The sequence below is a fragment of the Musa acuminata genome, chromosome BXJ1-10 (genome assembly GCF_036884655.1).
Source record: "Musa acuminata AAA Group cultivar baxijiao chromosome BXJ1-10, Cavendish_Baxijiao_AAA, whole genome shotgun sequence".
NCBI lineage: Eukaryota > Viridiplantae > Streptophyta > Magnoliopsida > Zingiberales > Musaceae > Musa > Musa acuminata.
Window position 1 is genome coordinate 28,280,327 of NC_088336.1, and position 23,593 is coordinate 28,303,919.

At 40.9% G+C, this 23,593-nt stretch overlaps 5 protein-coding genes across 6 annotated transcripts; 4 read left to right on the forward strand and 1 right to left on the reverse strand.

The window, feature by feature from the left end:
• Nucleotides 1-95: 95 nt before the first annotated feature.
• LOC103968730 (uncharacterized) lies at nucleotides 96-2,019 on the forward strand. Its single transcript, XM_009382036.3, has 3 exons — nucleotides 96-203; nucleotides 291-370; nucleotides 976-2,019. Exons 1-3 carry the CDS (start codon nucleotides 151-153, stop codon nucleotides 1,764-1,766), a joined length of 924 nt encoding a protein of 307 aa, XP_009380311.2. The 5' UTR covers nucleotides 96-150; the 3' UTR covers nucleotides 1,767-2,019.
• Nucleotides 2,020-3,747: 1,728 nt separating this feature from the next.
• On the reverse strand, nucleotides 3,748-6,679 carry LOC103968731 (beta-glucuronosyltransferase GlcAT14A). Of its 2 annotated transcripts, none has more exons than XM_065087508.1 (4): nucleotides 5,927-6,679; nucleotides 4,758-4,806; nucleotides 4,563-4,678; nucleotides 3,748-4,501 (listed from the first exon to the last, which is right to left on the reverse strand). In XM_065087508.1, exons 1-4 carry the CDS (start codon nucleotides 6,423-6,425, stop codon nucleotides 3,960-3,962), a joined length of 1,206 nt encoding a protein of 401 aa, XP_064943580.1. In that variant the 5' UTR covers nucleotides 6,426-6,679; the 3' UTR covers nucleotides 3,748-3,959. The 2 variants fall into 2 exon arrangements, with proteins under 2 accessions (XP_064943580.1, XP_009380312.2); XM_009382037.3 differs by having other exon boundaries at nucleotides 4,762-4,837.
• Nucleotides 6,680-7,238: 559 nt separating this feature from the next.
• Nucleotides 7,239-14,224, forward strand: LOC135595950 (ABC transporter G family member 7-like). Its single transcript, XM_065087509.1, has 11 exons — nucleotides 7,239-7,555; nucleotides 7,891-8,081; nucleotides 8,215-8,365; nucleotides 8,897-9,029; nucleotides 9,774-9,975; nucleotides 10,464-10,740; nucleotides 11,165-11,296; nucleotides 12,256-12,476; nucleotides 12,800-13,012; nucleotides 13,161-13,245; nucleotides 13,809-14,224. Exons 1-11 carry the CDS (start codon nucleotides 7,316-7,318, stop codon nucleotides 13,974-13,976), a joined length of 2,013 nt encoding a protein of 670 aa, XP_064943581.1. The 5' UTR covers nucleotides 7,239-7,315; the 3' UTR covers nucleotides 13,977-14,224.
• Nucleotides 14,225-15,445: 1,221 nt separating this feature from the next.
• Nucleotides 15,446-15,853, forward strand: LOC103968734 (uncharacterized). Its single transcript, XM_009382039.3, has one exon. The coding sequence runs from the start codon at nucleotides 15,446-15,448 to the stop codon at nucleotides 15,851-15,853; it is 408 nt and encodes a 135-aa protein (XP_009380314.2).
• Nucleotides 15,854-18,273: 2,420 nt separating this feature from the next.
• Nucleotides 18,274-23,515, forward strand: LOC135595951 (uncharacterized). The gene is made up of 9 exons (XM_065087510.1): nucleotides 18,274-18,558; nucleotides 18,768-18,961; nucleotides 20,443-20,621; nucleotides 21,091-21,375; nucleotides 21,459-21,517; nucleotides 21,660-21,696; nucleotides 21,814-21,885; nucleotides 22,042-22,369; nucleotides 22,930-23,515. Exons 1-9 carry the CDS (start codon nucleotides 18,411-18,413, stop codon nucleotides 23,266-23,268), a joined length of 1,641 nt encoding a protein of 546 aa, XP_064943582.1. The 5' UTR covers nucleotides 18,274-18,410; the 3' UTR covers nucleotides 23,269-23,515.
• The last annotated feature ends 78 nt before the right edge of the window (nucleotides 23,516-23,593 follow it).

Below are 23,593 nucleotides of genomic sequence, written 5' to 3' on the forward strand. Positions count from 1 at the left end.
GTTTTGATGATATATATATATATATATATATTCTTAAAAAAAAATTGTCTATATATTCTGAAAAATAATGTGCACCGCCATTCTTAAAACCATCCGCGTGGCAGGGCACGAGAGACAATATGCATCGGACCTCCCCCTTCAGAAACTGTGATGGCGCGGCTGTTGGCTCGTCTACGTTTCGTTCGATTTCCATTGTCGCATAGGTTACCGCTGCTTCCGGTTCTTTTTTGCCCTGCTTACGGTCGTTAGTCGTCTTTCCTTAACTCGCTTTCTTTGGGTCTCGATTCCAGGCCTGAATTTTCGCCCGGTCTAGCAAGCGTGCACCGTGGCGGAAGAACCAGTGCAGGACATCTTAATCCTATCCTACAAGGTCCGTTCTCTCCTCTTGTTGTCATGAAGCATTTATGATCGGAGTTTTACGTGCGATGATCGATGCTTCCTATTCCAAGAAACTACCTTTTGATTGGCTTAAACCTAAAATAGTTGGAAGTCTTTTTGGCATCATTCGTTTCTACCGAGGACAACTTTGTGTTCGATGATATGCCTCTGTGTCCTCCACACAGAGTGACGACAGCAAAGGTATGGAATATAAATCCTTCGAGAGAAAAAAAGGATCGTCAAACTTTATGAGATATCGATGATTGGTTTAGCCTCATCTCAGACTGCAATCTTATAAAAGTTGAATGAACTGAACAACAGTAGTAGTGGTTTGGAATTAGAAACTGGGGGATTCCAATATGTTTACTTGGTTTAGCTATCCAGGCAGTCATGATCAAGAAGAGTTTAACGACTTCTTTTTAGTTTTCTACTGCTTGTTTACGTGAAATTAGTTCTCTTGAAAGTGGTAACTGCTTCAAGCTCAATGTTATTTTAGAGGAAATTTCACTCGTTGAGAACGTATCACACTGTGAGATGTCATTCCTTCTATGTGTTATTTTGTGTTTTTATTAAGCCTTATTCTTATTGGTTCTCCAGTATCACGATCCTACGCTCGTGAGCGAACACATTATAACTTGTTCGGTAATAGAAGGCCTGGCGATGAAGAATTCAGAAAAGCTTGGGCAGAAGAGATGGATGAGGATGACTGTTTATGGACTGCGAGCGAGGATGATGAAAAAGATAACGAGAAGGACAGCAGAAATTTGGAAAGGGCAATTAAGAAGATAAGGAAGCAGGCAAAGGAGAACTCGGACCTCATCGATGGTGATGAGAGCGATGAGCTGAGAAGTTTGTGTTCGGAAAGTGACGAAGAGGTTGCCCTGTGGAGTGGCAGTGAGGATGACGACGATGATGATATTCCTACTGAGTCACACGCGAATGAACGTAGTGATAAACACATAGACAAATTGTTTGAGTTTGAGGAGACACCCAAGTACAGGACCATTTCGGAGCTGTTGAAAGCCGAAAAGGAACCCCCAGAGTTGTCCCCGGGAAAGCAAGCGAGAAAGCTTGCTGTGGAAAATGCACTGAAGAAGTTAAAGAAAGGGCCAGATGGGCGGTACATAAATGTCTGGGAGGTGATGAGTGACATCGATATCCTGATTGGAGCTTTCGAAAACATTGTTTCAGGGCCAGAGTATGCAGAGCTTCGAGAAGGCGGGCCTAAGAAGCTAAATATGCAATTCTTCAAGGATATACAAGCACGCATGAGAGATCCAAATTTCAAATTTTCGCCCGAGTTGAAACTAAAGCCAAAAAGCAAATTTGTCCCTCGAAAGAAGTGGCAAAAAGCTCAAGCGAGGAGGAGGAAAAACGAAAGACGTTAACAGGAGGTAATTCTCTATTTATTTTGATCAAGGAGTGGAGGGAACTTTCAGGCATGATTTCTGCTCATGAGAGGAAAGAGCACTATATGCATGAATTGAGAAGGCTAACACTTTTACAAGTCTTTCTCCTTTCTTTGGCAACATGTCAGTGTAGAATGCCATGTAAAATTTCAATGGACAAACATATGTGCATTAATGGTTGATCGAATGATCTCCTGTTACTTTTATTTCTATTAAACCCTATTGATGTGAAGTGAAGTGGGATATGAAGTAGGATTATTTCCTATGGTGTGTGTTTTCTTCTAACTATTGTATCTCTTAATACCACAAGGTATTAATTAATGTATTGGAATGATGCTCAAGTCCTGAGCACTTATTTAAGATTTCATCAAGGATCAAATTACTTCAAAAGTCCTGAGAAACAATCAACAGTTTTCCTACTTCTTTGCCAATTCTTTCTGCTAGTCTTCCTAACACAGTTGGCTCTGTGGAGATGTGTCATCTGTTCTTATCCTTTTTTTCTACCAAACTTAAAATTTCATGCATTAATTAGTATAAAATATGGAACTAGGATCATCAAAAGACAAAAAAAAAAATCAATGTCTTTGTCTTTGAAGTATCTCTACAGCAATTATTTGAAATGTTCCATGGTGGGTGGTGTCATTACAATTTTGTAGTCTCTGTGACCATGTGTTGTGGAAAGGGTAGATCGGATTTGATCTTCAAATTCACATTACATAAGCACTTATTGCAATCGATGACTTAATTGTGTGTTCGAATTCCAACCGCAAGAGAACAGAAATTGCCGTGAGATGGAAATGAATCGAAAGGAAAACCATCACCAAGCCCATTTACCGCCGGATCATCCAAGAAGAACACGCATCCCGTGGACGCAGCTTGACACTACGAAGAAAATGCGAAAAGGAACTACTCGATTCTTCCAAGAAGATACCAAAGCCGAGGATGAACTTACGAGAATCAAATCGAGCAGAGGAGAAATCGCTGAGATTAATAATACTCACCAATAACCCAAGGATGATCGTGTAAGAATCGGATCGAGCAAAGGCGCGGGGATCGCAGACGATACTCGCCAGAACCATCTCTATTCGCCCATTTCCATTTTCGAAGACGATAAGCTATGCGTTGTGCCATTTAAATCCGTCACGACCTTCCTGATAATAGTGTGACCATCGAATGTGAGGTTACCGCATACACAACAGTTGATACAAATGCTCAAAAAATATTTTTGACGTCTAAATCCTTCGAATTTCGACTTTTTAGTCTCACCTCCGGTGAAAAGAATTAAAACCGCGATGGGCCTTATTTATTACACATAATCACTTACTTTAATCATATATATTTATATTTATGATTAATGTGTTATTATATATATCATGATTATGACATTATAATTAAACTGTGGTATTATCTTTGTTTTAGTACTAATGAACTTAATGACACTTAAAGAAATAATCTGATTACAATAAACAAAAAGTAAAAAAAGAAAGGTATAAACAACACAAAAAAACATATTTCAGTATACATATAATAGATTCTCTCAGTTTAATTCTGATCTGATTCCTAATTTTATGGAATAAGAGACTTGATCTTATCGCATATGTAAGGTCGCGTTCATCAACTTAACTTATTCACATGTTCCTTCGGTACACAATCATTTAACTTTGGAATCCTTTTTGAGTTCGCACACTCGAGATCAACAATGACTTCATCTAATGGCTTGACATCTTATTATTGCTTACAGTAATCGTAGAATTTGCACACGAGAAATTGTGTTTTGAAGAGCCTCTCGGAATCACAACTTTCCACAGTGCTTTCTTTCTCCGAGGGTGGCTCATCTCAAGTCCACACTGCCACATCCATGCAATTGTTTTGACTAATTACACAAAATGCAATACAAGGCAAAGGATTCCAGAGTCACACACCAAACCATACACGTATACAACTCATGAGACTAAATGTATTAAAAGAAAGAAGTTATATTATTGGGTTTTGATGACATGCTGGCCTCTAAAATGCATTGTATCGCCGTAGCTAGTTGAATAATATACAGGAAAATTTAAAGCCAGACGAGCATCAAAACAATGAACCACCCACCACCTCCGTATCAAAATCCATCCTACCAATGCTAGTTCCCAGCGTGGGGAAATGGCTGGATGGCACGCCACTGAGGTTCTAGGAACTAATCGTGGCATTCTCGGGGCTTTTGCATGACCTTGAATCGGACTTCCATTTGTCTAAAAGATCCTTCATCACCCGACCAAACTTCTCAGCTTGTGGACCAGGTCTCATGATGTTGGCATTGCTCCAATGGGAACATGGATCTGTCCACCATCTCTTGCGCCCAGAGCACCAAGCCCCAGGAACAGCCTGATGGTGCCGACGTCCGAGTACCTTGTCATCGATTTTGTTGAGCACTGGGTCATCCTGATGGAACTGCCTTGCAAAAGGCATTCCACTTTCCATCATCCTGTCAAAATCTGTCATGTTCAGGAAATGAGGCTCCATCTTTGGAGGATTATCCCACACCATGTACCTCAGGTTGCTGTTTATGGTTGTGTTCTGGAAATCAGGGGAATTGCACATGACTGAATGGAAATAGCCTTCCTGGGACAGTATTACATTCGTGAAGTACAAAAGTAATGTTCGGGGAAGATTGTCCCAACCTAAAACACTGTACTCTATGAAAGATCTGCTCAGAATAACCCATGGCGAACCTGCACGTGGCTAAATAAGAATGGGCTTTATCATCTAAAACACAAACAAAAGATTCTTTACCTGTGAAGAATTTGAAGGACTCAGGAGTGTCCCGCTTCTGTGAAGCTTGGAAGAATTGTTTCCTATTTGCCAAATAGATGCCTGCATCGACTATAATAGGCTGCACCCTTTGATATCTGCAAGGACACAATAGGAGAACTTCAGAGGAGCTGAAGAAACAAATCTCACAAATCATGAAACTTAAATGGCATGTACCCACTCTTTCCATCCAAGGTCACTGGTATGATCCACAAAGTTAAAGTCCCTAGGCACAGACGAGAAAACATGAATCATATCTGAAACAAAGACAAGACAAATATTTAATAAGTTAAAAGTCCCTCGGGGGAGAGTTAAAAACATTGTAGAGCTTTTTATACTCTCTACAACACCAAAATATTTCACATCTTTCAAAATACAATTCAAAAGAAAAGAATACTCGGAAACAATTAACAACTAAGGGATTCAAGTCGAGAAAACAAAATGAGGATGATCAACCATATAAACAAACAAAATATGAGCAAAATTCCCTATTGAATTTTAGTACGAAAAATATGAATAAGATGAGCATGAACCCCTGCATGATTTTTGGCCTTTTACAACTTATCAAGTCTTCAACATGTTTAGTTTATTAAAATACCATGAGACAATAAAACAACCCATTAATTTATCTCTGTGCATATTTGTACATCTGTTAAAGCAAAATAATAGGTTCTTTCTTTGGCAAAGGAAATCCTCTGTTCCTAGATCAGAAACTACTTCATTTTCCAACAAAGCTTCAGTGAAGGCAGGCACTAAAAGAGAGCATGATTACTTATGTTAGAGCACCATGATGTTTGCTCCCAATCTGATCTAAACCATTTAATAATTATGGTATATCCAAATCCACATGGGACAAATGTTTAGATTGGTTTACAAAGTGCAGGCACAGGTTATCTTCACAAAAAAAAAAAGAAGCGTGCTTCCATGTCTTCAAATTGATGTTCCGGTGGCATATAAAGTGAGAGAAACAAGAGTTCCAGTGTTTCAGATAGGACTTACAGGCAATACTTCTCCAGTTAAAAGTTAAAAGAAGCATATATTTCATGCTAATTTCAGGTAGACATAGCAAATCTGGAACGGTCACAATCGGCCTTTGTTATCACTCTAGTGCAAGAACCAACAAGAACAAATCGAAACAACAAAACAATAATTTTTAACATATTTAAGGGTAAAAAAAAAATCCCAACCCTCCCAATCTACATTTGGTTTAATGAGGAAAAGTTTCTTAATTTCTTATTGCTTAAAATTCAGAAAATTTCCTTTTTCCCATTTTCTTTACCCCAAGACGGAACACTAATTACCACTAAGATCCAAAAGAAAAATCTTAATGAAACAGGATCACATACCGTCTTGCGTGACCAGCGGATAATCCGCTGCATTCAAGGTCACAAACCAATCCCAGCTACCATCGAGGCGGAGGAGCACCGACGCAGCATGCAACCTCGCAGCCAGCTCGGACGACCCCATCGGGGTCATGGCGCTGGCCTTGCCCACCACGTCCACGTTCTCGAACGCTCTTACGGCGGGCATCGAGAGCCGGACCCGGATCGCCAGATCCGCGCGCTCCGAGTTAGGGGCATCGGCAGAAATGTGGAGAAGGTAGCGGTTCCTGGGGTGGTACACGGCGAGGAGGAGGCGGATCATCCGAGAGGCGTCGCCGCGACCGCCGGATATGTAGTACGCGAAGGCCGGCGGGTGGGCTGCGCCGCGGTGAACATCGCCGGCGTCCGGCTGGCCAGCGAAGAAGGCTGAGGAGGCGATGAAGCCGGAGATGGCGGAGAGGACGAGGAGGACTGCGACGAAGGAGACGGAGACGAGGGGGAAGAGCCATCTCCCGCCCGCCATGACCCGAGGCGCATGGAGTTTAGGGCTACGGTTAGGCTCGACGCCGGGGATCGAGGGGGCACCGCACCTAAGCTAGTATCACGGCTTTGCTCGATCTCAGAACCACGGGATTAGGGTCTGCGGTAGACGAGTCGATCTCGAGGCGGACGGACGGAGAGTAGAAAGGAAGACAGGAACGGAAAGAGAGCTCCTCCGACCCAACGATTAAAGAGGCAACGGGGGAAACCCATTCCCGAAGTGGTTCCTTATGTGCTGCTTGCGACCATCGAATGATATTTAAATGCTCTTCTTTCGGAGCTCCGTATGCTTAGTGAATGGGCTTATTGCATTGCCTATTTAAAGTATGGCATCAATTATTTTGGAATATTTTAGTTGTCGTCATAATTTTTTACTCTTTAGAAATAAAAATAATAATTATTATTACAGTTTACTAAATGAAAAAAATTAATTGAATAGATGATAAGGTTAATGGCAAGTTGTGATTTGTTTGTGAATTCGTGCTTCACCAAATTAGATTAGGATAGCAAGTTAATGCTGGTTATGGATTATTATCTTGCACGTGCAATTCACGCGAGTTGGTGGGTCGGCACACCAACCGTGGAAATATCTTACTGCACGGACTATAAGGACGTTAATGTCATTTGAGCAGTCAACTCATTGTCAATCCAAGTCGCTAAAGTAAAATATAGAGGTATAAATAAATATGAATATTACAAACATTGTGGGCCCGGCCCAGAAACAAAAATTGGACTGACCTTGCGACGGCCCAAAGCTGTCGCTTCGATTAGCTATCCTTCGGCGTTTGTGTGGACCAGCAGCTCGATGCCTGTCCTCTCCCTCGATTCCGAACGCACAGGGGAAGTGAGAGCAGAGGGTAAGGAAAAGAAGAGATGGTGGTAGGATTCGACGGCAGGGGGCTGGGCCGCATACTCGCGGCGCTGGCGGCGGCGTTCTTCTTCCGGGCTATATCCGGTGCCGGACCTGCCCTCCCGCTGCCAGGGGAGGAGGAGGATGACGAGGGGCAGCACCCGGCCGGCGACGAGGAGGCTCCGGTCTCCGCCGAGGTCCTTCCGGTCACCATCCGGTGGAGCGGCATCACCTGCACTCTCTCCGATAAGCGTGGCAGACGGGTAAGCATATATGGACCGTGGAAACCTTCCCCGTACCCTTATCTTGTCACACGTGTGCGTATGCTAGCAGCCGCTTCTCTCCCTGCTATATGCTTCTGGAGAGGCGCTTGACGACCCCCACTTGTTTGCGTCTGTCCCTTTGTTAGGTGAACTCAGCATTTAAAGCTTTGGATTTAATTCCTTAGGTTCTGAAATGATCGAATATAGTTGCATCAGTGTTTGCTGGGCAATCAATTTGAAAAGCATTTGGAAAGAATCGAATTGTTTGCTAAATGTATATTGATTCGAATCATGTGCATTTTTTTTCTGTGTTTTCATCTTCTTTTTGTTACTAGACAAGGTTTCTGCTATCAAATGTGTGTGGGGAGGCGAAACCCGGAAGATTGCTTGCGATCATGGGCCCGTCAGGTTCGGGGAAGACCACTTTGCTTAATGTACTGGCAGGGCAGCTCATGGCTTCTCCCCGGTTGCACTTATCGGGACACTTGGATATTAACGGATTGCCAATGCCAAGCGAAGGTTATAAGTAAGTCGGTTCGGACATTGTTTGATCTAGGTTTTTCAAGGATTGTTAGCGTGCCACCGCCACCGTACTGCATTGCCACTCTGGAGAGTGAATTGGTCATGTTTTTTCACCAGTTAGGATCTTTATATTGCAGGGTTGCCTATTTGAGGCAGGAGGACCTTTTCTTCTCACAACTTACAGTACGAGAAACGCTGTTACTGGCTGCTGAACTTCAGCTTCCTCAGACATGGTTAGCAGAGAAGAAGGATAAGTATGTCAGCAGCATATTGTTCCGATTGGGCTTGGTAAGCATCTAAAGATGACTATACTAAAATGGAAGTATGATACCAATAAGAGTTTTGATAGCAGTATTTTCAGTAAACTCCACATCAAATGAAGCTAGAAATCGAGACAGAAAAAAGTCAAGGGTAAATTACAGACTAAGCAAGTGGCAATTAATCTACTCATGCCAATCTTTTCTCTGGTGAACTCTTCCCCGAAGAATAATCTAAAAAGTTCCCCAGTTTTGTTGTCTATGCTAGGTCTGCAAATGCACATAGCAACACCTATACATAAGATTTATTTTCCCTTTCATTTAAAAGTTCATCTAGTCTAACTAGTTAGTCCAACTTATGTTTTGAATTTTTTTTTCATCCAAAAGCTAACAGTAATTATCACATGTAACATGCATAGGATAGATATTTCTACTGACAATTGGTACCTAACTTTTTTGCTCTCTCTCTCTCTCTCTTTTTTTTTCCATTTGATGACTGCAATTTATACATTATACTTATTTGCTTTCTCCCTGTTGGTGATATAACATTTTGCTAAAAAAGGTCAATTGTGCTGATTCTATCGTTGGTGATGCCAAAGTCCGTGGAATCAGTGGTGGTGAAAAGAAGCGCCTTGCACTTGCTTGCGAACTGATTGCTAGTCCATCTGTCATATTTGCAGATGAACCAACAACTGGTATCATTGTCATATCATCATATGTTATTTCTATTTCCAATTTAATCGGAATTGTTCTTTTCCTGAATGTTCACTACATGTGATATAATAGTCAGCTGTCAGCCACATACACATATACCACTGCAAACATTTGATTTTGTGGTTGATTAAGAAAAACTCTTTTGATTAGAAAGAAGACAATGAAACTAACAACTACTTTAAAGAGTATACTACATATTTTACTGCATTCATACCTTCTAATTCAGACAAATTCATTGATATAGTTTTCAGGAGGACAGATACTGCATGTTAACTGGACTTGGGAGAAGGGAAGATGCACTTAACTGTTGAAGGAACAATTTGTTTAAAAAGAAATAATCATATTAACTGGCCACATGCATTTTTCTGAATAGCTCACTATACTGTGTAACATAATAGCCGGTCATATACATTTACTACTTTGGACAGTAGATCAAGAAAGAAGTTCTTTTTGAGTAGGCGGTAGTCCACGAAGTGACCACTCTGCTTTAAGAAGTGTATAATTTTTAATTATTCCTCACCTATAATTTTAAGCAAATTTAATTAACAAATACAGATTCTGTCCTTAATTGGATTGGGGAAAGGTGACCACTATTATATTGTCGGAGAGAAATTTTGTTTAAAAAGAAAAGAAACAGATTTTTTAAGATGAATGATAGAGATTATTGTTTTACTATGACTTGATTCTTATACATGTTGATAGTGAGTGGTCTGTGTTACATGCAGGTCTTGATGCATTCCAGGCAGAGAAGGTTATGGAAACACTTCGACAGCTTGCAGAGGATGGCCATACTGTTATTTGCTCAATACACCAACCAAGAGGCTCGGTTTATAGCAAATTCGATGACATTGTGTTGTTATCAGAGGGGGCACTTGTATACATGGGTCCTGCGAAGGATGAACCATTGACATACTTTGCTAAATTCGGGTTATTACTCAGTTATCTGGCTCGTATATGCTATTCTTAGAAGTTGATTATGTTTTTTGAAGTTTCATGTTACCCTTCAATGCAAATAACAAATTATCATTGTGTCAATAGTGGAACAAAATAATAATAGAATTCCCATATTCTATTAACAGAATATAGTAGAACAGAATCATAATAGAACAAAATGTTAACAAACTATCGATGCAAGTTTCAAGTTAATAGAATTCCCATTTTCTATTAACTTGAGATACACAAAATTGGAGGTATGGTGGAACAGAATGATGGACTGGAGTATGTAGCATGCCAATGCAAATAACAAACTATCATTGTGTCAAGAGTAAAACAGCCATGGAATGGTTTATTGTTTGTATCAGAAACTTTTTGGTGACTGATACCAGTGGGATTCTTTTACACTGATGTCTAGTTTCTTGCTATACTGACTTGTCAAGTTATTGCGATTCTTGAGTTACCTGATGCCTCTTTGGCAGGTACCAATGTCCTGATCATGTGAACCCTGCTGAATTTCTGGCTGATCTGATTTCAGTTGATTATAGTTCAGCTGAAAGTGTGCATTCATCTCAGCAAAGAATTGATGATCTGATTGAAGCTTTCTCAAAAAGCAGTTTCATGATTCAGTGCACGATTCCAATTATGCAGTTGGATGACTCCAAGGTTTCCGCAAAATTTGGCAAGAAAACCATGGTAAAGAGGAGAAGTGGTTGGTGGAGGCAGTTCCGGTTGCTCCTTAAGCGAGCATGGATGCAGGTTTGTCATCTATTACCTTTTCTCTTAATTCCTTTTGTCGGGCTTTAAACAAAGGGTTGGAGATAGGTGTTCTGCTGCTTAGATGTCCTTAATTTTAATGAAAATTTTATATCTTGTCAATAGTGTGACATCAGGAGATTCAGAGTGTTGGGTCCATAATCTTGAAAAATTCCCAAAAATCCCATGTCCAGCTGATATTAACTTGAATATATTTTAGCTAATGTAAAACAAGATGACATCTCACTGACACTATCAGATTCTATGTCATTTGGCTCTTAATTTATTGACCCCCCATATGGGTGAAGAGACCAGAGAATTTTTATAACTCTTTCCTTTTAAATAGGAAAATTATCATTAATCACTGTGTTGATAGTCACTGTTCATATTTGCTTTGAAAATATTCAGAGGTTGTTATTGTGCTCAGGCTTCTCGTGATGGTCCAACAAACAAAGTTAGGGCAAGAATGTCAATTGCATCAGCTATCATATTTGGATCTGTTTTTTGGCGAATGGGAAGAACTCAAACATCAATACAAGATAGGATGGGACTTCTTCAAGTATGCATCACCCTCTGTTTTCTCGTGTCTTTAGTGCATTTAATTGCTTGCAAACTAGCTATTTAACTGATTAGATCTGGTTGACATTCATGCTTGGTGGCTTGCAATCTCTTAATTGATTCTTGTGTTATTAACTATAATTCTTTATTTGTTTAGCATGTGGAAGTGTGATGTGTAAACCTTTTATTGTCTGAATTAACTAAAGCTGCACATATGCTTTTCATGTGTACTAAAAACAAAGGGGGTTGAGTTTTCTATGGGGTATCCTCAGCATATGGGACAGAACTGGAATGAAGAACTCCTAGATCCACGTTGCAAACTCCTAAAATATGGGGCCTCTAAAATATTTTTTGGCAAATGAAATGTGAGCTTCTGTGATTAATCGATGGGAGTATATCATATGAAGTGTTTGGTGAAAACAGAGTAAATATCATCTGCAAGATATCTTTCCTTGCACAATGCAAGGGTTTCATTATCATGCTGCTGTTGAGAAAATGTCTAAAAGGCATTTGAATGCATGAAATGTGGATGTTCTTAAATGCCAGCTAATTTTCTTTTGAGAAGGTTAAACTTCTTGGCACATAGAAATCTTTGTTTTCTTCCCATATTGGGATATTTATGAACATATATCAATCATAATGGTAGATCAATCATAATGGAGTCACATTCACCAAGATAACGAGCACTAGATAAATAGATTTTTTTTTCTTCCATTATTTGCTTGTGTAAATTTCATTTTTCAAAATAGAGGTGTGCACGTGTATTCTCTCTCCATGGCAGGATTTTTCAAGTAGTTTTGCATTCCAAACTCAGTTGTGCATACATGACGTATTACCGCCAGAAAGTACTTGCATTGTGCATCATTGGAGTTTCTGTCTTGATGATTATATTAAAAAAACAAGAGTGCTAGTATAATTAAACACGTAGTTGATTCGGATCTTTGTTTTTGTTGGCTAAAGGTGGCTGCAATTAACACAGCAATGGCAGCTCTAACTAAAACAGTAGGTGTATTTCCAAAGGAGCGTGCCATTGTTGATCGAGAACGTGCCAAAGATTCCTATGCATTGGGTCCTTATCTTTTGTCCAAATTGCTAGCTGAAATCCCAATAGGAGCAGCATTCCCCTTGATGTTTGGAACAATTTTATATCCAATGGCTCGTCTCCATCCTACTCTTACCAGGTCAGTTTTAGATGTTTATTCCTTATATATTATTTTAATTATACAGTAGTGTTTTTTCATGTGTGGTTGATATCTACATGTACACATTAGGTTCTATTTTCCAAGTGGCAAGCATATGCTATTGTTTTTTGTTGATTCTCACAGTAGCAAATTACTAACCATTTTTCCTCATTTACTTCATCCATGTATCATGCTAGCAATTTATAGTATTCAGCTTATCTCGCTTCGGCAAACCAAGGCCATAGTCATTTCATAAGAGTGTCACAGTTTTAATATAGTATTAGTTGCTTTTGTGTATACCTGACACACAACTCTTGAAGCAGGTTTGCAAGGTTTTGTGGCATTGTGACGATGGAGTCCTTTGCTGCTTCTGCAATGGGTCTGACAGTTGGGGCTATGGTTCCTTCAACTGAAGCAGCAATGGCTGTGGGGCCATCCCTGATGACTGTGTTCATTGTTTTTGGTGGTTATTATGTTAATGCTGAGAATACGCCTCTGGTCTTCCGTTGGATCCCTCGAGTCTCTCTGATAAGATGGTATGCCTATTCTGTGACACTATTGATCAGACCATCGGTGACACAAGACACTTTTTTTTTCTTTCCTCCGATAAGATGGTACTAATTATTCCGTGACATCATGAATTGGATCAGTTAGTGACAACCATATTCGTTTTTCCATTCTCAGGGCCTTCCAGGGGCTTTGCATTAACGAATTCAGTGGCCTTCAATTTGAACAACAACATTCGTATGATATCCAAACTGGAGAACAGGTATGAGGGGACTCGGAAAGCATCTATCACATAACATCATCTCCAGGATAAATGCAGAATTAACCTGTAGAAAGGAAAAACAAAATGATGAAGTCAATATACTGATAGACTTGCCAAGTAAATGAATATAGATTTTAATAAATCATATAATTATAGAAAACTGGTGCAGCATTTTAGTGTTCTCAGAGGATATTGCTTTGATCTGTAAGTTTGAGCATTATCTTTTAGTTGCATTTTCATCTCAGACATGCTATTTTCCATTAATTCAGTATTGGGAATCAAGACATTATCATTTTCTCAACTAAGATGATCGGTTTAGGTTGCAGCATCACTAATAGCCCATATTAACTGGATGCAATGTGTGTATCCCTGGTGCAGCATATCTATGATCACTTGTTAGATAGAAACAGAAGACAAATGTCAAGTGCTCAACGTGCGAGTTACTAATAGCGTAAAATGGCTCATCTTTAAAATGATGTCCATTGAACATACTAGTATTTATTTTTTGCATGGTGACTGTTCTGAGGATTTCAATTAATACCTTCCGTTCTATGGCATGGCAGGCTTTGGAGAGGCTTTCCTTTGGAGGCAGTCGAGTGAGGGATACCATTGTTGCGCAGGCCAGAATACTGATGTTCTGGTACTGGACCACTTACTTTCTGCTTAAGAAGAACAAACCAAAATATCAACAGCTTGTGTCGCCCGATTCGTCGCATCAACAACAGGTATAGATAGGTCAATGCGATCAGGAATCGCAACAAGTACTTACAACTTGGTCTAATGTTCGTGGATTTGGTTCTACCAAATTCTTTTCCTGCTGAATTCCCCTAGTATCAGAAACTCTGAAACTGTCTGTGAGCAGTAGGCTTTTCTTTTTTTCTTGCCTGACTTCAGAATCTGGCATGGGTAGTAATTGTTGTATCAAGTTCTTTAAGAAAATGCATGTGGAAGCAAGTGAAAGTCAATATTTCCACATCAAGTACTGATTCTTTTACCTACATCCGCATCTATTCTGCATGGTGCAGACAGTCCAACTAAAACCACGAATATGATGAGATTGATGATATATGCTTCAGATCTTCGAAATCGAATTTAGATGTGATTGCCATGCAAACAACTTTCAATACTTTCACTCTGAAGAGTTGTTGTCAAAAGCTTGTATTATGATTTTTTTCTTCTATTTTTACCCTTTTTAAAGATACTTGCTCGCATGAAGAAAATTCTCAAGTTCTTCTTGACGAGAAAATGACTGCAATGTTGTATTCGCTGATTGACGCGGCAAAGCTTCCGAAAAAGAACTCACTGAAAGAACAACAGTACAGAACTCTCAACATCGTTCAAGAACACCAACTGGATTTGCCCCTACGTAGATCGAGAGGAGGTCGATTCGAGATCGAGAAGACTTGCACCCGAGAAGGGGAGCAGCCGCCTTTTGGTTCGTGAGGAAAGAAAACATCTGTTCGTCCAAGTACATCACAGAGATTTGCCCTTTCGATCAGTCGGAGAACGAGAACATTCGGGATACAAGGGTGGTTTAGTGCCGCCGTCCAAACATCAATGGAGGCAAACAAGAACGAATCAAGATGTGTGAGAAAGACTCGAACGAACCCCTCAAAATTAGAAGCTTTTCTTTTTCCATCTCATTTTAAAATTATTTCTCAAGTATTGGAGGATGAAGACACGAGGCTGCATTAATTTGGATACGAGCAGATCTTTGCTGGCAGCCAACGTCAAGGTTCTGTGCATGAGCATGGAGACATCAAATTAATGGTATTCACGTCGCCCATCTCCAATAAATTGCCATTTATTATCTACACATCAAGGAAGAAAGAGAGAGAAGAAAACCTGGAAACTGGGCCACACTTTGCTTCGTTTACTGGAAGATTTAGCTAGCACGCATGTCCCTCCATGCATGGGTTTACAGCTTTTACGTTGTCCGATATTATATTCGCCGACAGCAACATGTCGATGATCTCCTCGTAAGCAAACGTATGATTAGGGGCTAATAAGAACGAGGAAAGTTCCACAGCAGTCACATCGATCTCACACAGCCGTCGAAAACGTGATATATTGCTCTTCGACCTCAACACGCTTGCTTCTTCCTTCTGCTTTCTTCTTTAAGCTTCCGCGTCCCACCACCGTGCCTGTATGTATATATACACACATTCTTGTCATCCTCTGCATCATCTATCGACACAGCATGGCAACCTCTTCTTTCGTCTCCCCAGTTTGCTCCTTGGGTTCTCGTCTCCTCGTGAAAACGAGCCTGCACCAGAAGAAGAGATCAAGGCTCGTGGTTTCTGCTCGGAAGGAGGACGGCGGCGGCCAGCACTATGGTGGCAGGCTTGTGGACGAGAACATGGCCACGCTTCGGAGGCGGATCCATGAGATGAAGGTGGCGGAGAACAACTACGAAGCCCCGAGGGAATGGATGGAGTGGGAGAGGCGATACCACGCGAGATACGGATCGGATGTGTCAGAGCTGATGGGGGTTTTGCAGGTCTTCCTGCTGAACGCACGCCCTGGCGTGGGCTTGGCCGCCATGGCGATGCTTGCGCTGAGTATGCCGGCATCGGTGATCTTGATACTAATGTCTCGATCGTTCTAGTGACCGAGCTCAGTATGGTCTGCATGCAGCAATGTATTCTGGGATCACATACGTTGGAACAAGTTGGCTTTGTTAGCATTTAGATGCTTACCCATCGTTTCATTGTTCCTCAACTCTATTATGCACAGAACACCATTATATGGTTGGTTTTGTTTGAATCGCAATCGAGTTTTCTATCATACATCGAACAAACAAATAAAAGGAAGGAAGCACAGCGACAAGCATCAAAATCCCACCACACTGTCTCTCCTGAGCACACTCACGCATCCCCCATCTCTTCTTCCTCCTTATACAACCCTCATCTTTGCGGACAGGAGTAGATTGCCCTCGCAAACAGATGTCTGTAGATTGTAACTTTTAAATCCATTGTAGGAGAGGAAAAGGGAAGACCAGTCCAAAGAAGTAAGTGCAGTAGATCTTCCATAACCACCTCCGACCTCCCTGAGGCTCAGAACAGTATGCTTCTTCCTTGCCTAAGGCTTGATTGTTTATTACTGGTGATTTTATATTAGATAGCAGTTGAAGTCTTCTTCAGTACTAAGAATGGTAGTTCATCAATGTAAACTACTTTTGAGTTTGGTAGTGGTTGAAAGGTTCTATCAATTGTCCTTTTGTGCCTAAGAAATCTTTTGTTTCTGCACCGAACCTGTAAAGCTTCCATCGTATATTCAACTCGTTTCCATTGAATTCTATAACTTGTTAAAGCCGTTCGAGAAAAGGTCGATTAAGAACATTTATGATCGGTAGTTATGTATATAGCTTTCTGAAGAAGACCAGTCTATCTTCCACGCTCGATCGGTTCCTCCGAAAGAGAAGGATGGAGAAAACCAGAAAAGGAAGGCGACAACATGTGCACCCTTCTCCTTTTCTCTTCTTAATTAACCAGCAGCCGTATGCTAAACCATCCCAGCCTACGAAGAGATACTGATCATCTGTGAAAGATGATCAACACCATCACGCAGCAGCAACAGTATACCAAACCCAGCGTGCACTCCACCGTCTGACGTGCTCCCTCGCATGGCGGAAGGCCATGTGGTATGGTGTGATCCCTTAATCTATTGCACCTTTTCCTCCGTGTCTACAGCCAGCACCGATCACGCACGAAGGAAGAAGAAGAAGGCGGCACGGTCACCTTCAAGACAAACCACCTGAATGGACAACAGTAGAATAAAACGTCGGTTGCATCGCAGCTTTGTACCAGGCGGTCCCACTGTTCTTATTCTTGTTCCTTTTTGTCTGCTTGATTTCCTCCTCCTTTTCCATCACAGATGCATTGTTTTGTCATCCACAGATTCAATCAAATCAGTCTCTTCTCTTCCCACTGCATCACATGCAAGCATCCAAAACTAGATAGTCGGACCATCTCTTTCCTAAGAACAGAATACTCATATCCTACCTGAGAATCTTGAGAAAGCTAAGATGCCACTGGAAGACACATGCTCCAGCATAAGACATCTCGTTTAGAATCGCATAAATTAGCAGCCGTCACTATCGTAATCTTGCTTCTTATACAGCAGACATATACATTTACTATTGAGTGTCAAACCAAAGGAAATCTCATCCTCTTTGTCTCCAACCAATCTGAGTAATTGGTGAAATTCCACCAGTCCCTGCTTAAGCATTTCCCTTCTCTCGCTTCCTCAGGAGCATACTCAGGCGAGAGAAAAATCTTGACCAACCCTTTTGGTCGAACAGGTTCTTTTCCTCCTTTAGTTTGATTCACGGTAAAGCCATCTAATGACAGTATCTATCTTTCTGGTCTTCTCGTTCTACTATGCTCACACTATTTGGAGAACGAGCAAACAAATTCCTGTCTTTTCTCGTAGCCGTACGATCAGAATTGCACGGCTCCAATCAGTGTCGCAAACCTACAGGTGGGATTCTCTCCAAGCTAAAATCTTTGTTTGTACGGTTTGGCTACGGTGCTAAGATCCTGCGGATGATGAATGGGGTTTAGCTCTAATGGACGGTTCAGATGTGATTTAAAGGTTCCAATGCTCGTATAATTAGACAAGATCCTCGTTCTCTTTTTCGTACCCCATAATACCCCTAACAAGTGAACAATATTACTACCAGCCACAAACACGCAAATCGTGGCGCACTCAAAGCGCACTTTGGTTAGAGCGAAGGAAACGGAATAGTGGCGTTTTGGTGATTATCTGAGAATCGCAGGGCACTCCTTTCACTTTCACTACACGGGGTCAGCAGGCGATTCGGTCGTACCGTTCCCCATTCAAAGCGTTACGTAAGTCCACCAAAGAAAGAGACCCGTTTCATGACTCCACAACGTGGCGCTTGCTTTTGACCCTAAAGCAAACACGGACCCCACACGGTGTTTCCATCGCAATCCACACAGTTGGGCCTTTTAGACGACACGTCATTGCGGGTAACGTTCGAGGTATGAGAGATTGCACCCCCCGTTCGCTTCCTTACTTTCTCTCCACTCCCGCCGATTAAAAGCCGTCACCTTCGCAGAGCTGCCGCTCTTTTCCCCGGCTTTTCTTGTCATCGGGGGCTGAGATCGAACCCCTACTGGATCTTTTTCTCCGATCGGGTGATGGACCTTGGCGCCGGGGCTGGTGGCGGCGGCCGAGGCGGAGGTGGAGCTGTCGTCCTGTTGTTCCTCGCCTCCGCCGCTTTCGTTGTTGTCTCCGAGGCGGCGCCGGCCGCGTTTGGAGGAGGGACCGCCGGAGAATCCATACCAGGTCGGTGAGATTATTTTTCGTTCTTTGTTGGTTCTTGAAGCTTGGATCCGATCCCGTCACCTTCGGTCGAGACTGAATTCTTGATTCCAAAGAACGTTTATTGGGATTTCGATCGATTTGATATGTATTGTTCATGCAATAAGATTCTTTTCCGTCTTTTTTGGCTGTTCCCGTTTGATGGATTCCTTGGTTGACGATGTAAATTGAAGGGGGAGAGAACTTGCCGACATGGGAGAAGGGTCTGTTGAAGCTGACGTCGATCGCGTCGGGGCCTGTCGCCACGGCTCCCGACGCGAGGTTTCCGTTGGTCTTAGCGGCCAAGAGGACGAAGAGGCCGGACGTTCTTAACAAGTTCAGGATGTATCGAGGGGGCTGGGACATTACCAACAAGCATTACTGGGCGGTGAGTTCATCAAGTCCTCCTCTTTCATGCTTTAACATGGTTGTGTTATATTATGATATCTTAAGGGCTAAGATGGCTTTGATTTGTGATAGAGACTATACTCATCAACAAACATAAAGGGAATCTATATATGTTCTTCTCAAGTGTAATTGCACTCATTTGTATATATCTTATTGTTATCCCTGTTGTGCATGTTAATCAATCAGGGTTTGGGGCTTTTCTTGTAGTCTTAGCAGAGATTGCATTACTGTTTCTGACATGATATTTTAAATTTTATTTGTATCTGTGTTCTTGGAGTTGTGAATGGAATTCTACCGACGCCAGATAAATAGATCCCGGTTAGTGTTTCACCTACGTTGGTTCTGTTTTCATTTTGCTCATCATGTTGCAAGACGATTGAGGATGAATGTGGAATGCCAAGAGAAATATATTGTTTACCCAATTTAGTGCTAGAGCTGCATGACTTTGTTTCTGATGAATGTTTCGCTACAGATGGTATCTGTGTGTACTCATCCTGGGATTGTAGATTGGGCCCCATGAGACACTGTCCAAGGATGCACAAAAAAGGAAGGGTGTGGTTCATGCAGCTGGTTTTGAGCATCACTTGAAATCCATTCCTTTCTCTGATTGCCCTTTTGTACCATTCCATTCTTGTGGTCTGATGCATGGATAGCTTGATATGATCTTCTATTTTGGTGATAATCTTGCTTGCTTAGAGGGCGGGCTTCGGTAGCCTTGATACAATGGTAAGGTACCTCTCCCAGATCTCACAATGGCTTGAGCCTCACGCACAGGGTATACCTTTTTCTAATCTTACTTGTGTCATGGTATCCACTATCCAATTCTTTCAGAGTTTTCATGTCCCTCATAATGATGTTATCCAGTAATTTCAGTTTTGACTCATAATAAGCTGGACCAGAGAATCACAATAAAGGGTGGCATTCCATGTAGCTGGTCTAGAGCATCTCCTGGGGTCCATTTCTTTTTCAGGTTGCCTTTGTATTCCATCCTATAGCTAGGGTCGGATAATTGGAAATCTTGTTATGATCTTCTATTTTGGTTCATAGTCTTGATGGTGTCATAGTATCCAGTTATTTTGGAGTATGCATGTCTCCCATAATGATGTATCCGGTAAATTCAGTTTCGACTCGTAATAAACTGGACCATCTTTTGATGTTGTTAAAGATGCAAACTGGTTTTCAAACTGATTGCCCTTTTTTAGTATCATGTTCTTCTTTAAAATACACAGGCAAATATTAAGTTATGTTTGCCGTAGTATTCTATTAATTGGGATTGTGTATTGCTGATGATCCCACCAAATATGATTGGACTATTCAAGGAGTGAAGAATGTCTCTGCTTGGATTAAATCCAGTCAAATATGCATCTTTTTCAAAATGTGAAATCGATTTTTTGTTCTTTCTATTGACCCCTAAATTATTATTAGATGTCTTTTGCTATATATTAACTGCTGTTTGTGTAGTCTGTTGCTTTTACAGGAGCTGCTGGGTTTCTCCTTGCACTACTGTGGTTGGTTTCCTTTGGACTGGCTTTAGCTATACGTCTCTGCTGTGGATGGGGACCACAAATCAAAGATGAAGGCTCTTTCTGCAAACAACGTGTTTGTCTTATGTTGCTGTTTGTCTTCACTTGTGTTGCATCGTAATGTTCCTAAGCTATTAACTTTTTTCTTTGGGCAAAATTTAAGCTTTACAATATCTCCGTGAGAAAATTCTCATTTATCATCACGTGGATTATCAAATGCTAAATTGTATGTTAAATGGCTAAGTGGCATTTGTCTAACTAGATCCTCAAGAGTATGTCGGGTACTTCTTTAAACTGTTAAGCATGATCTACATTGTTGAGATGTTTTGGCACATTCATATTGTCTGGAGTGGTATCATGTATGTCATCAAATAAGAAGCCTGAAAATGGATATAGTTAATATGGTTAGTATGTCAAATAAGTTGTAGACCATTTTAAGATCTGAACCATTGATCTAATTGAGATACAATTCGAAAACAGTTTAGTGTCATCTGGTTGACATAGAAGTTTGGAATCTCTGGATTACTGCGTTCCATTCTTCAGATGCTTCTTTCCTAGTTTATGCGTCAAATTTGTTTCCATGCAGGACTGGATGCATTCTGCTTTCTGTGGAACAGGCTGAATTTCATGGCGAAGTGATGGATACCTTGAGTTTTGTAGTCAACCAATCAGATTTTACAGTTCAGATTCTAAGGAATGTCACCGACTTTCTATCCTCTGCAAAGACTGTCAATGTTGAAGAGGTCTATCTTCCACCAGATGCTCAGAATGAAATTGACAAGTTGAATACAAATTTAGATGATGCAGCTAATGCTCTTTCAGAGAAAACAGATCAAAATTCTGGCAAAATTAAAGGAGGCATTGATTTTGTGTATGCATTTACGACTTTTTTGCTACTTCTTTGGTCTGTGTATCTCATCTTAATATTCCATGCTTCATTTTCTCTTTGTTTAGGCATTGCACATTGATTGGTGTAGCCTGTTTGATGCTTTTGCTGGCCACACTTGGTTTTGGTATGTAATCTCTAATTCGCTATATTGCATTATCTTCTGACTTGTCTATTCATGTCTGTTGTTTGCTGTGTCTTAGTTTTTTGACTAATTCTCATATTGACTTTGACATGCAATTTGCATTTCCCACTTTTTTCTGCTGCAGTGTTTTCAATATGTGGGTACAGACACACGATTTACATGTAAGTTGAGAAGTTGCAGGTTTGCAGCGTAGATAAATTCTGGACTATGGTGTATTTTCATTTTGAATAAAGATTTTAGAAGACTACTTAGGCTTCTTCTTATGTATAATCTTTCAGATTCATAATGAGTGGTTGGCTACTTGTGGCATTTACCTTTGTTCTCTGTGGAACTTTTGTGATGCTTCACAAGTAAGAATATTAATTTTCTAGTTCTCCTTTTTTTCATTTGTCCTGTTGTATATCAATCACAAACTTATCCATGATGTTCCGTAAAACCTAGGGAGCACAACAAATTTGGTTTTCACTTTGGCATATCAGAAGATTCACAAATGCTTTCTTCTGAAGTGCTACAGTTGATACTTGTACAGCTATGGGTGAATGGGTTCGTTATCCTTATGCCGAGACAGCCCTGAGCAATGTTCTCCCATGTGTCGATGAGCAGACCACAAATCACACTCTGTACCAAAGCAAAGTAGTAGTCTACCAGCTTGTAAACATAGTCAACACAGCAATATCTTCATCTGTGAATTCAGATACCTCGTCTCGGGAGAAGAAAACTTATTCGTACAACCAGTCTGGGCCCATGGTTCCTTATCTCTGTTCTCCCTATGATTTCCACCTGCAAAATCGACAGTGCAACCCTGACGAGGCGTCGGTTGCTAATGCATCACTGGTATGTAAACAACAGCCCTTAAGAATAGTCCTTAGTTTGATTTTCCTTAAGTTCATATCTTCACGAAGAATTGAAAAGTAAACTGTACTATTTTGACGAACCCTCTTCTGAATTTTTTTCAACTCAAGAAATGAAACAAGCATTTGGTGGCTGGTATGTGCTGTTCTACATGCTGATTCTCTAGTTTATTTGTCTGTTATATCCTAGCCATCTTTGGTAACCTGTGGTAGATATTGCACCTTCTGGTTTGATGTGACTATAGTACTTACAGGCTCTGCTTATTTACATTGCTGTGACCTGCATGGTTGAAACTGAAACTATGCAGACAAAATTCACTTATATGACAAATAGGCTTTGCATTTTGGCTCCTCAACTTCAGCAGTCTCCTCAAAGCTCTTCTGTATAACATGATCTCTCCATTTGTGATCAGTAGCAGATATTTATTAACTGGCCCTTAGATCATTTTTCAGGCATTTTGTCTCATTTCCTTCAAAGCTCTCCTCTGACTCCTAGGGTACTCATTTAATATTAACAGGCTTTCACATATTGAAACTTCTCAGGTATGGGAGAATTACACATGCAAGGTTGCTGATTCAGGTTCATGTGTCAGTCGTGGAAGGCTTACCCCTGGCATTTACGATCAGCTGGTCATGGCCGTAAACGTGAGCTATGCCCTCTACCACTACACACCATTCCTACTCAGCCTTCAGGACTGCAAGTTTGTCCGAGAGACCTTCAACACTATCACCACTCTCTACTGTCCTCGACTGGAAAATAACCTTCGGATGGTCAATGCAGGACTAGCACTCATCTCAATCGGAGTCCTTTTGTGCCTTATCTTGTGGATCGTCAACGCAAACCGCCCCCACAAGGGAGGAGGTGTTTGTGCTGCTGTCTGAAGTTAAGAATTTTTGTTTTTTTCAGATAGCAGTATCTTAATTAAATGATCTAAATTATCTCCTAGTATATAAGCAATACATACAACTCTTCTAGCATTTATATCGAAATCGCAACCCAAGTGGAGCAAAGCGTCACTTGTGGTGATATGTATCAAATTCCTATCTCTAGTGCAGTTGCTGTAACTCTAAAAACTCATAGGTTTTTGAGCCTTAAGAAATATAATATTAAGTTTATTTCTCTTTTCAAGTTTGGTGTTTTTTGTGCAGTCTTTGCCCTCTGTTTTTGCATTGGTGTGAGTCTTGTTCTGTTGAGGCCAGGTGGATT

What these genes read in the sequence shown, in the direction of transcription:
- LOC103968730 (XM_009382036.3), top strand. Translation starts at nt 151, where the DNA reads ATGGCGCGGCTGTTGGCTCGTCTACGTTTCGTTCGATTTCCATTGTCG. An exon ending in CGATTTCCATTGTCGCATAG is followed by an intron (nt 204 to 290) that starts GTTACCGCTGCT and finishes TCTCGATTCCAG; the next exon opens with GCCTGAATTTTCGCCCGGTC. An exon ending in TCTTAATCCTATCCTACAAG is followed by an intron (nt 371 to 975) that starts GTCCGTTCTCTC and finishes TTGGTTCTCCAG; the next exon opens with TATCACGATCCTACGCTCGT.
- LOC103968731 (XM_009382037.3), bottom strand. Translation starts at nt 6,425, where the DNA reads ATGGCGGGCGGGAGATGGCTCTTCCCCCTCGTCTCCGTCTCCTTCGTC. An exon ending in TCCGCTGGTCACGCAAGACG is followed by an intron (nt 4,838 to 5,926) that starts GTATGTGATCCT and finishes TCTTTGTTTCAG; the next exon opens with ATATGATTCATGTTTTCTCG. An exon ending in AGTGACCTTGGATGGAAAGA is followed by an intron (nt 4,679 to 4,761) that starts GTGGGTACATGC and finishes GTGTCCTTGCAG; the next exon opens with ATATCAAAGGGTGCAGCCTA.
- LOC135595950 (XM_065087509.1), top strand. Translation starts at nt 7,316, where the DNA reads ATGGTGGTAGGATTCGACGGCAGGGGGCTGGGCCGCATACTCGCGGCG. An exon ending in TATTGTTCCGATTGGGCTTG is followed by an intron (nt 8,366 to 8,896) that starts GTAAGCATCTAA and finishes TTGCTAAAAAAG; the next exon opens with GTCAATTGTGCTGATTCTAT. An exon ending in TTAAGCGAGCATGGATGCAG is followed by an intron (nt 10,741 to 11,164) that starts GTTTGTCATCTA and finishes TATTGTGCTCAG; the next exon opens with GCTTCTCGTGATGGTCCAAC.
- LOC103968734 (XM_009382039.3), top strand. Translation starts at nt 15,446, where the DNA reads ATGGCAACCTCTTCTTTCGTCTCCCCAGTTTGCTCCTTGGGTTCTCGT.
- LOC135595951 (XM_065087510.1), top strand. Translation starts at nt 18,411, where the DNA reads ATGGACCTTGGCGCCGGGGCTGGTGGCGGCGGCCGAGGCGGAGGTGGA. An exon ending in CGCCGGAGAATCCATACCAG is followed by an intron (nt 18,559 to 18,767) that starts GTCGGTGAGATT and finishes TGTAAATTGAAG; the next exon opens with GGGGAGAGAACTTGCCGACA. An exon ending in TACAGACACACGATTTACAT is followed by an intron (nt 21,697 to 21,813) that starts GTAAGTTGAGAA and finishes ATAATCTTTCAG; the next exon opens with ATTCATAATGAGTGGTTGGC.